The following is a 14,245-nucleotide window of genomic DNA, read 5'->3' as shown; positions in this document are numbered from 1 at the left end:
GTGTGTGTGTGTGTGTGTGTGTGTGTGTGTTTAGCTTATTGGTGCTTCTCAACAGACAATGAAAATCTTTATTAAAGAGTAAATGAATAGATAAAAACTCAAATAAAAGAAAGAAAATAACGGAAGAAAGAAAACACAAACTAATTCTTTTCCTTTCCACTGTCTGTGTGTGTGTGTGTGTGTGTGTGTGTGTTGGCAGCGTGAAGACCGGAGACCTGAGGGAGTTCACTCTGCGTGCGCCAGAGTGCAAGATGGAGATCCGCCAAGGCCTGAGAGCGGACGGGCCGCGTGTCGAGGGCCCCGTGCGTGTTGGCGACCCGCTCACCCTGGTTATCTACATGACTTCCCAGCATGGTGAGTCTTAAAATCTAACTGTTGATTTTTTTTATATAGTATTGCGACTTAGGTCTGAGGAATAACCATAAGCACAATGGAAATTAAAGTTGTATTTCACTCGACTATATACATTTGCAGCCTCCATTTTGGTGAAGCACTTTACTGCCACGTTAGTGTTTTATGGGCCTATTTTTTTTCATAATTTTTTCTCGCATTATTGATCTTTTATGAATTTGTTCCTCACCCTTCTGCCTCATGTGGTGCTTTCTTCCCTGTCCTCCTCCTCCTCCTTCTCTTCCTCATGTGTCAGTGTTCCCGCAGAGAATTTCGACATGGTGGTGAGTGATTGCCATGCTCACAACGGCGGGGACAAGCGCATCCAGCTGATTGACTCCTTCGGGTAAGCTGCTAGCGATGCATGGCTGAAGGGATGCCGAGGGTGTCCGTTCTGGGGTGCGGTCTGGGGTAGGTGCGTGGGTGCATCGAAGTTCTGCTTAGTGTTTGTGTCCATGTTGATAGGATATAAGAGAGAGAGAGAGAGAGAGAGAGAGAGAGAGAGAGAGAGAGAGAGAGAGAGAGAGAGAGATGATTAGGTTCTTGGCCGTCTTGTTTTAATTTTGGTCTTCGTTATTCATGTATATAGTGGTGGTAGTTGTAATAAAAGTGGAAGTCACTATAGTAGTTGTAGTAGTAAAAGTAGTAGTAGTAGTGTTGGTGGTGGTGGTACTAACACAAGTGAAGTAGAAGCAATTTACAGTAAATATCTCTTCACATCATTTTTAGCACCTCATATCAAACATTGAGCATGTGACACTAACACACACACACACACACACACACACTCAGACTCATCCATATAAAATGCTTCCCATTTACTCCCAGGTGCCCCATCGATGAGTCTCTGATCACCGGGTTCCAGGGGACGAATGCGGGCGACAGTGCCCACCAAACCAGTGTGTTCGCCTTCATGAAGACCTTCCGCTTCACAGGCTCCAGAATGCTGTACCTGCAGTGTGACGTAACCATGTGTCTTGGCAGGTGTCCTGTGAGTGTGCTGCCCTCTGTCTGTCATCTCTGAAGGGAAGGAAGGAGGGGAATTAAGAAAAGTGAGGCCCGCTTCACACTATCTGCTTCATAGTTCATCTAAAGACGGAATGTCGTCAGTGTTATTGCGTTGACAAGAAAATTAATTGGAGATACTAAATATGCTCCTTCCGTGAGGTGGGATGAGCGTTGTTGCCACAAAAATAGTAGCTAACAGCACTCCCTGATCTCAAGGTAGGATATCTGACACACTGATTATTTTTCTCATCAACATGACGTCACTGATGACGATCTGCCCCCTGACGGACATGAAAATGGATTGCATGAAGTGGGCCTAAGGATTAGAAAGGCTTGGAAAAGAGATTAAGAATTGTGGTTTGTGATACTGTGCTAAAGAAGGGAGAAGAGAGGTGAGAAAGGGTTACTGAGGAAAGGAGATTAATGGATGGGAAAAGTTAGGGGGTTGACCAAGAGAGAGAGAGAGAGAGAGAGAGAGAGGCATAAGAGTACACAATACAAAAAGATGTTTTAAGAATAAAACTGTGTCATGTTAGAAATTAATTTTAATTGAAATGATAGTAAGTGTACTTTGATATGTACATTTAAAGGTAAAATTACAAAATGTATAGTTATGTAATTATTTTATTATACATTTATCACTTATATAACAACTATTCAGAACCGAGTTGCTATTTTTTTATGTTTATAATAGAGATCTAATACTTTTATCTATATATTTTCAGTCTTAAAATTAAAGAAAAGCGTGAAATATTCATGCATTTTTTTTTTAATTAATCGTCTTTGGCGCGAGAGTACATGAGTTTATAAAAACTTCCATGTTCGACTCTTGACCAGCAGGGGCACAGGAAACGCAGGTAACAGTGCAGGTGTTTATTCACAGAAGGTGTGAACAGAAGGCTGGAGGTAGGTGATCTCCCGGCGCCAGGCCGCGCACTTCCACTTAACACTTATGACTGAAGCCTAGCTCGTTCACTCATACACGTATTCATGCCTCACACAAGTCTCGCTCATTCACTCGTTCACACAACTAGCTAACAACCACACACCTCCCCCGAGACATAAGGAAGATTCCTTATCTTTGTTATGGCTACCGTAACACATGAAACAAAGTTACAATGATTGAAGTACAGAAAACACGGTACATATACACAAAACAAACACAGCGTACAATGAACACGTACGACTAATCGTAGGTGCTACGGTGCCACCGCACCTGCAGTCGTCTCGGCTCCCTACGCTGTCGGCTGCTTCGACGCTCTGGTTGCTCTCGGCCACGGTGTACCCCGTTACCCTGATGCTCCGGGCTGCCGGGATGGTGGTGTTCCTCGTGACCCTGATGCTGAAGCGCTGCACCGCCATGAGCGGTGTGCTGCTCGACAGGAAGGGGAGCAAGAGGTCTATGTGGGCGTAGGTGTCTTCTATTACGCCACATCACGCGACCGCTGCCCATCTTGATGAGGTAGTCTCTCCTTCGCCCAACAGCCACGATGACACCCAGGCGATCCCAGAGGCCTGTCGTGTGATCTTGAACGTCGACGTGGCCACCGAGGTGCAGGAGAGGAAGAGTACGGGCGGACGCGTCGTGGCGAAGTTTCGCTTTCTTCCTCAGTCGCTCTGCCTTGGCGTCGCACTCATCAGCAGCGCGCTGCCACTGCTGAGCGTATGAGCGATGATGAGCCGGGACACAGGACCTCATAGGATGACCGAAGAGGACTTGTGCTGGTGATCGCCCTTCCGCCCTCGGAGTGTTGCGCAGTTCCAGCAACCCGCGAGCGAACGCATCCTCGTCCAGGTGTCCCTGCTGTGTGGTCGTGAGGATCAGCTTCTTCACGGACTTGACCGCTGCCTCGGCGTGACCATTGGAGCGTGGATAATGAGGTGAAGATACACGATGCTCCACCCCCCATCGAGCCAGGAAGCGCCGTACCGATGAAGAAGTGAACTGCGGTCCACCGTCAGTCCTCAGGAGAACAGGCACGCCCGTGTCGGCGAACACACCCCGAAGGACACGAACGAGCTGATCAGCCGATGCTGGACGTGAGCATGCAGACACGTGAGGCCACCCAGACAAGCGATCTACATACACGAGGTATGTACGGCCTGCTGCGTGGAAGTAGTCTGCAGAAACTGACTCAAACACCCTGCTGGGTGTGTCCGTGTCCTGCCAGAGAGGTTCGTTGGCTTGGCTTGGTAGGAGTGGACGGCATAGTGAGCATCCAGAAACGACGTTCTCAACGTCTCTGTCCATACCAGGCCAGTACACCGTTTGTCGGGCCCGTCGCTTGGTGCGCTCCATCCCCTGATGACTGTCATGGAGTCGCTCTAGTGTTTCTCGGCGGAGGCTGTGAGGAATAAGAAGCCTCGGCCCGTAAACCACCAGGTCGTCGTCTACGGCCAGCAGACTGCGCACCGGCCAGTACGTACGCAAGCGGTGATCGAGGTCGTGGCAATGATCAGGGAAGCCCTCGATGATGACGTTCTTGAGCAAGCAGTACTCCCCGTCTCTTGCTGCTGCGGCACGTACCATTTCCACAGTCTGATCCTGGAGTGGTGCTAAGCGGACGCCGTCCTCATTGGTGGCAGATAACGCTGAGATGACCGCTGAGTGGAGAGGGTCGAGGTCACCAGAAGTAGCAGCATCCTCTTCCTCCACTGGGTCCTGTACTGGAGCACGTGAGAGGGCGTCGGGCACACAGTGTGTCGATCCCTTTTGCCACGAGATCCTTTTTTTTTTACGAGATGCTGTTACGGCGAAGGGTCGAGCGTCGTCTGTCAACTCGATGGCCATGGATCCACCAGCCATTGCACGTAAACCTTCCTTTGCTTCGAAGACGCTGGGAAAGGCCTTGATCACAGCAGCAGCGTGCCCCGCACGCTGCTGTGGCGTTGGGTCGTAGGAATGAGGCCAGCTGATCACTTCTGTGGGCGTAGATAGAGGTGGCTGCGAGGCGGTCGGGTACTTGATGGAGCTGTTGCCGGTGTGCTGTTCTTCCCTGCGTAGCGGTCGGATTTGAGCCGGAAAATCTTCGGGGAGGATTCCGAGAGCGATGGAATCGTACCAGCTAAGCAGCGCCCCCTTCACCTCCTTCACCACGCTCACAACAGTCTCAGCTTCCCTGTCGCCCAGTTGCAAGTGCGACGAGAAAGTTCCTACACAGGTGAGGGGGTGATTACCGGCAGCATAAAGTCCATCACCATCAGCGGGCGCCAAGCTGGAGGGCGGGATTCCAAGGAGTGTTGCCGTGTCGAGGCCAATAACGGTCGTTTCGGCCCCAGAGTCAGGAGTCCACGTAATCTTGTCTCTTCCAGCGGGATGTGTGGCGGTAATGAGCACCTGGGGCGCAGGTCGTGCCGTCACCGTCTTCGTGTATACGCCTGATAAGAGCTGGTATACACTGGCACTGGCTCCCCGCCTCGGGCCTGCACCGCGATGAGGAGAGACAGTTGAGGAACTCCTCGAAGCTCCTCGTCGTTTCCTCACTGTCTGCTGACATACACTCGCAAAATGCCCTCTTTTCCCGCAGTTACGACACACTTTATCTATTGCCTGGCATCCCCTTTTGTCACTGCGACAATTTTTGCCACAACGATAACAGCCCGTGGGGCTTGAGCCCCCGAAACTGCCCTTCCTGTAGTTCGAGACAGCGTTCACACCATGGCTCGAAGAGTGAGAGCCGCCCCTTAGTACTGCACTACACTGGTTAGCGCTCTCTGATGCTCTGCAAATATCTATGGCGTTTTCAAGGGTGAGTTTCTTGTTTTCCAGCATGCGTTTCAGAGCCACTTCGTCTCGTGTCCCAACGACAATTCTGTCACGCAGCTGATGGTTTATGCACTGGTCGCAAAAGTCACAGAAATTGGCGATTTCCTTAACAGCACATAAAAAGTCGTCAAAACCTTCTTGCGTTTCTTGCACGCGGGAGTAGAAGTCTCTTCTATCCATGATGATGTTGCGCTGGCTTCGCAGGTACTCACACATTGCATCGAGGATGGTTCTTAACTCCGCGTCTCTCGGTAAGCTTATCCCGTAGCGAAGTGTACGGGTCCACTCGTCGTCTAGGACAGCAGCGAGTGCCGCCCTCTGCTCAGCCAGGGAGAGACAGTCTATCCTGGCGAGGGTTACGTATCCTTCAAACTTATGGCGCCACGTGTCGAACTCACGTAAAGATGCTGACGCCGTTAAGTGAGGAATGATGGTGGCGGACGTCGGGAACCTCGCGCCCTGGGTAGACGTGCTGCGGGCTGTGGTTTCGCCTTCATTGCTCGCCGTGGTGCGACTGGGAGCTTGTGTCCCCACTCTCTCCAGCAGCTGGGTTAAACGCTCCTCGCGAGCCTGACTCTGCTCCGACTGTCGCGCTAGCAGAGCAGCCAGCGCCTCCAACTGCTTCTCCATTCTGCGCCGTACCCACTGCAGCCTTGTCCTGATCCTACTCACTGCGCCCCCTCACCTGTGTAGGAACTGTGTGGTTGTTAGCTAGTTGTGTGAACGAGTGAATGAGCGAGACTTGTGTGAGGCATGAATACGTGTATGAGTGAACGAGCTAGGCTTCAGTCATAAGTGTTAAGTTGAAGTGCGCGGCCTGGCGCCGGGAGATCACCTACCTCCAGCCTTCTGTTCACACCTTCTGTGAATAAACACCTGCACTGTTACCTGCGTTTCCTGTGCCCCTGCTGGTCAAGAGTCGAACATGGCGCAGTGAGTAGGATCAGGACAAGGCTGCAGTGGGTACGGCGCAGAATGGAGAAGCAGTTGGAGGCGCTGGCTGCCCTGCTAGCGCGACAGTCGGAGCAGAGTCAGGCTCTGCTAGCGCGACAGTCGGAGCAGAGTCAGGCTCGCGAGGAGCGTTTAACCCAGCTGCTGGAGAGAGTGGGGACACAAGCTCCCAGTCGCACCACGGCGAGCAATGAAGGCGAAACCACAGCCCGCAGCACGTCTACCCAGGGCGCGAGGTTCCCGACGTCCGCCACCATCATTCCTCACTTAACGGCGTCAGCATCTTTACGTGAGTTCGACACGTGGCGCCATAAGTTTGAAGGATACGTAACCCTCGCCAGGATAGACTGTCTCTCCCTGGCTGAGCAGAGGGCGGCACTCGCTGCTGTCCTAGACGACGAGTGGACCCGTACACTTCGCTACGGGATAAGCTTACCGAGAGACGCGGAGTTAAGAACCATCCTCGATGCAATGTGTGAGTACCTGCGAAGCCAGCGCAACATCATCATGGATAGAAGAGACTTCTACTCCCGCGTGCAAGAAACGCAAGAAGGTTTTGACGACTTTTTATGTGCTGTTAAGGAAATCGCCAATTTCTGTGACTTTTGCGACCAGTGCATAAACCATCAGCTGCGTGACAGAATTGTCGTTGGGACACGAGACGAAGTGGCTCTGAAACGCATGCTGGAAAACAAGAAACTCACCCTTGAAAACGCCATAGATATTTGCAGAGCATCAGAGAGCGCTAACCAGTGTAGTGCAGTACTAAGGGGCGGCTCTCACTCTTCGAGCCATGGTGTGAACGCTGTCTCGAACTACAGGAAGGGCAGTTTCGGGGGCTCAAGCCCCACGGGCTGTTATCGTTGTGGCAAAAATTGTCGCAGTGACAAAAGGGGATGCCAGGCAATAGATAAAGTGTGTCGTAACTGCGGGAAAAGAGGGCATTTTGCGAGTGTATGTCAGCAGACAGTGAGGAAACGACGAGGAGCTTCGAGGAGTTCCTCAACTGTCTCTCCTCATCGCGGTGCAGGCCCGAGGCGGGGAGCCAGTGCCAGTGTATACCAGCTCTTATCAGGCGTATACACAAAGACGGTGACGGCACGACCTGCGCCCCAGGTGCTCATTACCGCCACACATCCCGCTGGAAGAGACAAGATTACGTGGACTCCTGACTCTGGGGCCGAAACGACCGTTATTGGCCTCGACACGGCAACACTCCTTGGAATCCCGCCCTCCAGCTTGGCGCCCGCTGATGGTGATGGACTTTATGCTGCCGGTAATCACCCCCTCACCTGTGTAGGAACTTTCTCGTCGCACTTGCAACTGGGCGACAGGGAAGCTGAGACTGTTGTGAGCGTGGTGAAGGAGGTGAAGGGGGCGCTGCTTAGCTGGTACGATTCCATCGCTCTCGGAATCCTCCCCGAAGATTTTCCGGCTCAAATCCGACCGCTACGCAGGGAAGAACAGCACACCGGCAACAGCTCCATCAAGTACCCGACCGCCTCGCAGCCACCTCTATCTACGCCCACAGAAGTGATCAGCTGGCCTCATTCCTACGACCCAACGCCACAGCAGCGTGCGGGGCACGCTGCTGCTGTGATCAAGGCCTTTCCCAGCGTCTTCGAAGCAAAGGAAGGTTTACGTGCAATGGCTGGTGGATCCATGGCCATCGAGTTGACAGACGACGCTCGACCCTTCGCCGTAACAGCATCTCGTACAATCCCTTACAATTGGCGTGAAGAAATTAAGAGCCAGTGGGAAGAGCTGCTTAACAAGGGAATCATCGAGAGTGTGGACTACCCTACGGCATGGTGCCACCCCATCGTGCCTGTCCCAAAAAAGACATCTGGTGTAAGGCTGTGTGTTGACCTGACACGACTCAACCGTTACGTGAAGAGGCCCGTGTATCCAGTGCGCTCACCTCATGACGCCATCGCCTCGATCGGGACCGGAGCAGTTTGGTTCACCACTCTTGATGCCAAGATGGGGTATTTTCAAGTCCCCATTAGAGAAGAAGACCAGGATTTAACCTGCTTCATAACACCTTGGGGTCGGTACAAGTTTCGGCGAGCGGTTATGGGTCTCGTCTCGTCTGGAGACGAGTATAACCGTCGAGGAGACCAAGCTCTCGGCGACATACCTAACACCATCAAGATCGTGGACGACATCCTGGCCTATGACTCCACCTACAGTGCGCACTTAGCCCATGTCATTCAGATTGTGCGGCGGTGTGACCAGCACGGCATCACTCTCAACCCACAGAAGTTTACATTCGCGGAAAGAGTGGTAGATTACTGTGGTTACTCTGTTTCTGGACAAGGCTACACGACAGACTCAAAGAAAGTTAAGGCAATCTCTGACTTCCCACGACCACAGCACATCACCGACTTACGATCATTCATGGGTCTTACAAACCAGCTTGGAAGCTTTTCTCCTGCTGTGGCTGCAGCTGCACAACCCCTCAGAGATCTCTTACGCCCGAAGAACAGTTGGTGCTGGTCTCCTAACCATGAAGAGGCGTTTGAGAAGGTGAAACAGTGTCTCGTCAGCCCACCTGTCTTGGCATACTTCGACCCATCATTACCAACGATGCTACAGACTGACGCCTCAAGGATGCACGGATTTGGATTCGTTCTCCTGCAGAAGCACAGTGACCAGTGGAAGATGGTGCAATGCGGGTCAAGATTTGTTACAGACACAGAGAGCCGCTATGCAGTAATAGAGTTGGAAATGGCTGCAATCGTCTGGGCAGTCAGGAAATGTGGCACCTACCTGAAAGGACTCCCTCACTTCGATCTAGTGCTCGACCACCGCCCGCTGATACCTCTCCTCAATAGCAAGTTGTTGGGAGAAATAGAGAACCTGCGGCTGCAGCGCATGAGGGAGAAGCTTGCTCAGTATTCTTTCACAGCAAGCTGGCAAAAGGGATCGACACACTGTGTGCCCGACGCCCTCTCACGTGCTCCAGTACAGGACCCAGTGGAGGAAGAGGATGCTGCTACTTCTGGTGACCTCGACCCTCTCCACTCAGCGGTCATCTCAGCGTTATCTGCCACCAATGAGGACGGCGTCCGCTTAGCACCACTCCAGGATCAGACTGTGGAAATGGTACGTGCCGCAGCAGCAAGAGACGGGGAGTACTGCTTGCTCAAGAACGTCATCATCGAGGGCTTCCCTGATCATTGCCACGACCTCGATCACCGCTTGCGTACGTACTGGCCGGTGCGCAGTCTGCTGGCCGTAGACGACGACCTGGTGGTTTACGGGCCGAGGCTTCTTATTCCTCACAGCCTCCGCCGAGAAACACTAGAGCGACTCCATGACAGTCATCAGGGGATGGAGCGCACCAAGCGACGGGCCCGACAAACGGTGTACTGGCCTGGTATGGACAGAGACGTTGAGAACGTCGTTTCTGGATGCTCACTATGCCGTCCACTCCTACCAAGCCAAGCCAACGAACCTCTCTGGCAGGACACGGACACACCCAGCAGGGTGTTTGAGTCAGTTTCTGCAGACTACTTCCACGCAGCAGGCCGTACATACCTCGTGTATGTAGATCGCTTGTCTGGGTGGCCTCACGTGTCTGCATGCTCACGTCCAGCATCGGCTGATCAGCTCGTTCGTGTCCTTCGGGGTGTGTTCGCCGACACGGGCGTGCCTGTTCTCCTGAGGACTGACGGTGGACCGCAGTTCACTTCTTCATCGGTACGGCGCTTCCTGGCTCGATGGGGGGTGGAGCATCGTGTATCTTCACCTCATTATCCACGCTCCAATGGTCACGCCGAGGCAGCGGTCAAGTCCGTGAAGAAGCTGATCCTCACGACCACACAGCAGGGACACCTGGACGAGGATGCGTTCGCTCGCGGGTTGCTGGAACTGCGCAACACTCCGAGGGCGGAAGGGCGATCACCAGCACAAGTCCTCTTCGGTCATCCTATGAGGTCCTGTGTCCCGGCTCATCATCGCTCATACGCTCAGCAGTGGCAGCGCGCTGCTGATGAGTGCGACGCCAAGGCAGAGCGACTGAGGAAGAAAGCGAAACTTCGCCACGACGCGTCCGCCCGTACTCTTCCTCTCCTGCACCTCGGTGGCCACGTCGACGTTCAAGATCACACGACAGGCCTCTGGGATCGCCTGGGTGTCATCGTGGCTGTTGGGCGAAGGAGAGACTACCTCATCAAGATGGGCAGCGGTCGCGTGATGTGGCGTAATAGAAGACACCTACGCCCACACAGACCTCTTGCTCCCCTTCCTGTCGAGCAGCACACCGCTCATGGCGGTGCAGCGCTTCAGCATCAGGGTCACGAGGAACACCACCATCCCGGCAGCCCGGAGCATCAGGGTAACGGGGTACACCGTGGCCGAGAGCAACCAGAGCGTCGAAGCAGCCGACAGCGTAGGGAGCCGAGACGACTGCAGGTGCGGTGGCACCGTAGCACCTACGATTAGTCGTACGTGTTCATTGTACGCTGTGTTTGTTTTGTGTATATGTACCGTGTTTTCTGTACTTCAATCATTGTAACTTTGTTTCATGTGTTACGGTAGCCATAACAAAGATAAGGAATCTTCCTTATGTCTCGGGGGAGGTGTGTGGTTGTTAGCTAGTTGTGTGAACGAGTGAATGAGCGAGACTTGTGTGAGGCATGAATACGTGTATGAGTGAACGAGCTAGGCTTCAGTCATAAGTGTTAAGTTGAAGTGCGCGGCCTGGCGCCGGGAGATCACCTACCTCCAGCCTTCTGTTCACACCTTCTGTGAATAAACACCTGCACTGTTACCTGCGTTTCCTGTGCCCCTGCTGGTCAAGAGTCGAACAGAAAACGTTGAGGAACAATGATGTAAATATCAACTAAGGGTGATGCTACCAGTAAAATGGTTCATTAACTTTCCATGCCTCCTTCCTCCACCCCATCCACAGAAAGCGGATCCCTGCCACTGGCGACGCTACAGAAGACACGTCAAAGGAGAGGGTGAGGGAGAAACAGAAGCAGAGGAGGTGGAGGAAGAGGAAGAAGATAATGAGAAAAAAGAAAAGGAGAACAAAGTGGACCATAATGCCTCTTCCCCCGCTAACATGTCGGAGAGTCTTAGAATGACCCTTGAGGTGGTGCGGGACGAACAGGTCTTCCATGCACGCCGTAAGTCACGTGGTCAATCATTCAGTCAGTCAATCAGTCGGTCAGGTACAGAGAGTCCTTGAGTTCTGTTCCTATGCCAGGTCGTAAACCGATTTTCGGCATAGGTCAGAACCAGCCAAAGTAAGCACCTAGCACCTACAGTATGTCACTTACCTGTGTTAGTGCTATAGTACTGTAAAATTTAAAAAAAATAAATAAATAAATAAAATGAAATAAATAAATAAATAAATAATAATAACAATAAAAATAATAATAATAATAATAATAATAATAATAATAATAATAATAATAATAATAACAATAATAAATAAATAAAAACATAGAAGTCATATAGTATATAGAAAATTATGAAATAAATCAGAAAAAAAATAACTGCAAAGGAGAATGTACAGCGTTATAACCACAAAACGGCACAAGTCAAGACTGTCATAAACTGAGGACTCCTTGCAATCAGTTAGTCAATTAATACGGATTTCAGTTAAATAGTCAATGAATGAATGAACAATTAAATCAGCCAGTCATTCAGCTAATAAATAATTCACAGATCAAAGATCACAGTCACTCATTAAGTGAATAAGTGAGTGAATGAATGATGTTAATGTATCAGTTACTCAAAAAGTTAGTAATTTAGTAGGTATGTTATTTAGTAAATCAATCAGTTACTTAAGTCACTTACGGTGTTATTTATTTGGCTTATAGTTTCAAGAAAGACAAACCTGAAGTATGTAAGATATTATGTTTAAAGGTCATGATGCTTGTTGCAGTAGTAACTTGTTGCAGTAGTAACTTGTTGCAGCAGCTGTGATTTACATATCCCATCTCCTCAAGCAACACACCCTAATCACCTCATCAGAAGAGTTTTTATGACTCTGAGTGTGGCAGTAAGCATTTGTTTTTGCAGGTGACCTTGATACTGAGATGGTGTGCCTCAAACAAGGAACTGTCTCAGCTCTGGCAGGTGAGTCCATCCTGTGATGACTTGTCCTATGGGTCTCAGTCTAAATATTACTCACTCATAGATGTAGGCATTTGATCAGGTGAAAAATCAGTTATCAACAATTTAGAGTGAGTTTTCAAACTACATGTTAATAATCACTTAATCTCACAGTCTTTCCAGTAGATCAATCAGCAACTCAATTTTTTTAATTAAAGCTGATTTTTTTTTCTCAGACATTTACCCTGGACACATTAACCACACTAAAGGACTAACTTGATCAGAATAGCTTACATGTACTAGTCAGTCCACACACACATTTTGTAAAAATAAAAATTCTAATCCACTCAGGAGGACTAAGGAAGACACTTCCAGGTATGAGGAAAATGCATAATACATAATTATCACCCAGTGTTCTATGCCATCTACTTATGTACGAGTACTTACACAAGCCATGGTAATACGTACCATATATATATATATATATATATATATATATATATATATATATATATATATATATATATATATATATATATATATATATATATATATATATATATATATATATATATATATATATATATATATATATTAAAAGATACAGTAAATATAGATATGAAGAAATAAAAAAAATAAACGGTAATGAATAATATAAGATCAAATAATGAATAAGTAAATAATAAATTATCCCTTTCTGCATTTATGTTACTTTGTAGGTGTGGTGGCAATAGTGTTGGGGACCTTGTTGGTGACATGTGGTGTCATGTGCCTCAGACTGCGGCGGGCACGGAGACAGGAAGACAGCACAATCCCTAAGTCAGCCTACTCCCCAAGCCCTGGGTCACACTTTGTGCCACCCATCAAGAAGAGACTCCCTTGATAAAAGATTGAAAGATTGAGATAAACTGTCAGTGTGAGTTGGTCTGTGAATGTCCTTGCAGTGAAGTGAGTGAAGTGTTGCAGAATGTGAGGCTGAGGCAGTCATGCATGGCTCCTCCATCCCCATTCAGCCTCAGAAAATCACATCCACATTGGCATTTTTTCCATTTATGTTGGTGAGACACATATGGGGATGCCAGCGTGCTGCTTATGATCTTGCTGCTGTTGCTGTTGTCATTTACTCATACTAAAGAACATTTCACAAAGAGGCATTATTGTGTTTTGTTGCATTCATGACTGACCTGTCTGGCTGTTGTGTTTGTTATTTGTTCAATATGTAGGTACTATACTGATTTTTCAACTTACTTGTAGAACGAGATGGAAAGATAGAAAGGTAGTACGTGTGACCTTCCCTCAGCAGGTGGCACCCACCACATTTGAATTGTTTATTATTCTGCAAGGCCAGGTGAACACTGGCACTCCTGCTCATGCATCTACTCAACAAGGCAATGTCTCATGATGCCTACAGGTATAAGTCAGTGGGAGTGCATTCTGTCTTTTACTAATGATACAAATATTTAAAGGCCCATCTGCTACACCTCATCCAGTTTACACAGTACTCATTGTGATGGAAAGGTACAAGGCAAAATCCTCAAATGATGGAGTATGTCCTCATTCTTATGGCTGGGAGTTTGATTTGTGCTTTGTATCATGGGTACATGCAACTGTGTAAACTTCTGCTACTCATAATGCTAGTTTATTCATTATCAGTTACATAAATTAATATGTAAGCATGAGAGACTACACCAATGTAAGCAAGGCTGCAAGTGTGAGGAAACTGTGATGATGTTGCACATAGCCTGATTGGAAGAAAGATGTCTAATTGTGTTTCCTATGTCAGTGTAGCAGCTCTCCAGTCCAAACCACACAGTGGAGGGAAAGTAAATTGTTTCTTTGCTTGCCCTCCAGTATTTTAAGTGTTGCTTACCAAAGCAAAGGATCGTCTGCTAACAGAGGTCTCTTTACCTGCTGGTAAGTTTATTGAATGTTAAATAATTTGTTATTTATTCAAGTGGAGATTCTTACTTTAGAGTAGCTTTTGCATTTGTTTCTGTATGATCTAACTCACATGTTGCCTGTCTGTGTTCAGCTTTGTTTTCACCTTTGCTTGTTACC

The 14,245-nt window shown here is 49.1% G+C and overlaps 2 protein-coding genes across 5 annotated transcripts in view; one reads left to right on the top strand and one right to left on the bottom strand.

Annotated features, from left to right (window-relative positions):
- Positions 1-14,208, top strand: part of LOC135096180 (uncharacterized) — a 98,567-nt gene extending 84,359 nt beyond the window's left edge. For all 4 annotated transcript variants that reach the window (XM_063997631.1, XM_063997570.1, XM_063997705.1 and 1 more), the window contains 6 exons: positions 200-354; positions 658-736; positions 1,219-1,381; positions 11,034-11,253; positions 12,155-12,211; positions 12,907-14,208. In XM_063997631.1, the coding sequence (XP_063853701.1) occupies positions 200-354; positions 658-736; positions 1,219-1,381; positions 11,034-11,253; positions 12,155-12,211; positions 12,907-13,070 (838 nt within the window). In that variant the 3' untranslated portion in view covers positions 13,071-14,208. The remainder of the gene's footprint in view (positions 1-199; positions 355-657; positions 737-1,218; positions 1,382-11,033; positions 11,254-12,154; positions 12,212-12,906) is intronic.
- Positions 427-14,245, bottom strand: part of LOC135095940 (GATOR2 complex protein WDR24-like) — a 32,568-nt gene continuing 18,749 nt past the window's right edge. Inside the window, exon 18 of the mRNA XM_063997204.1 lies at positions 427-1,410. The gene's annotated coding sequence lies outside the window, so the exon portion shown is untranslated. The remainder of the gene's footprint in view (positions 1,411-14,245) is intronic.

This window comes from Scylla paramamosain, chromosome 1 (assembly GCF_035594125.1).
Source record: "Scylla paramamosain isolate STU-SP2022 chromosome 1, ASM3559412v1, whole genome shotgun sequence".
Classification (NCBI taxonomy): Eukaryota; Metazoa; Arthropoda; class Malacostraca; order Decapoda; family Portunidae; genus Scylla; species Scylla paramamosain.
This window is presented reverse-complemented; position numbering and strand designations above follow the sequence as displayed.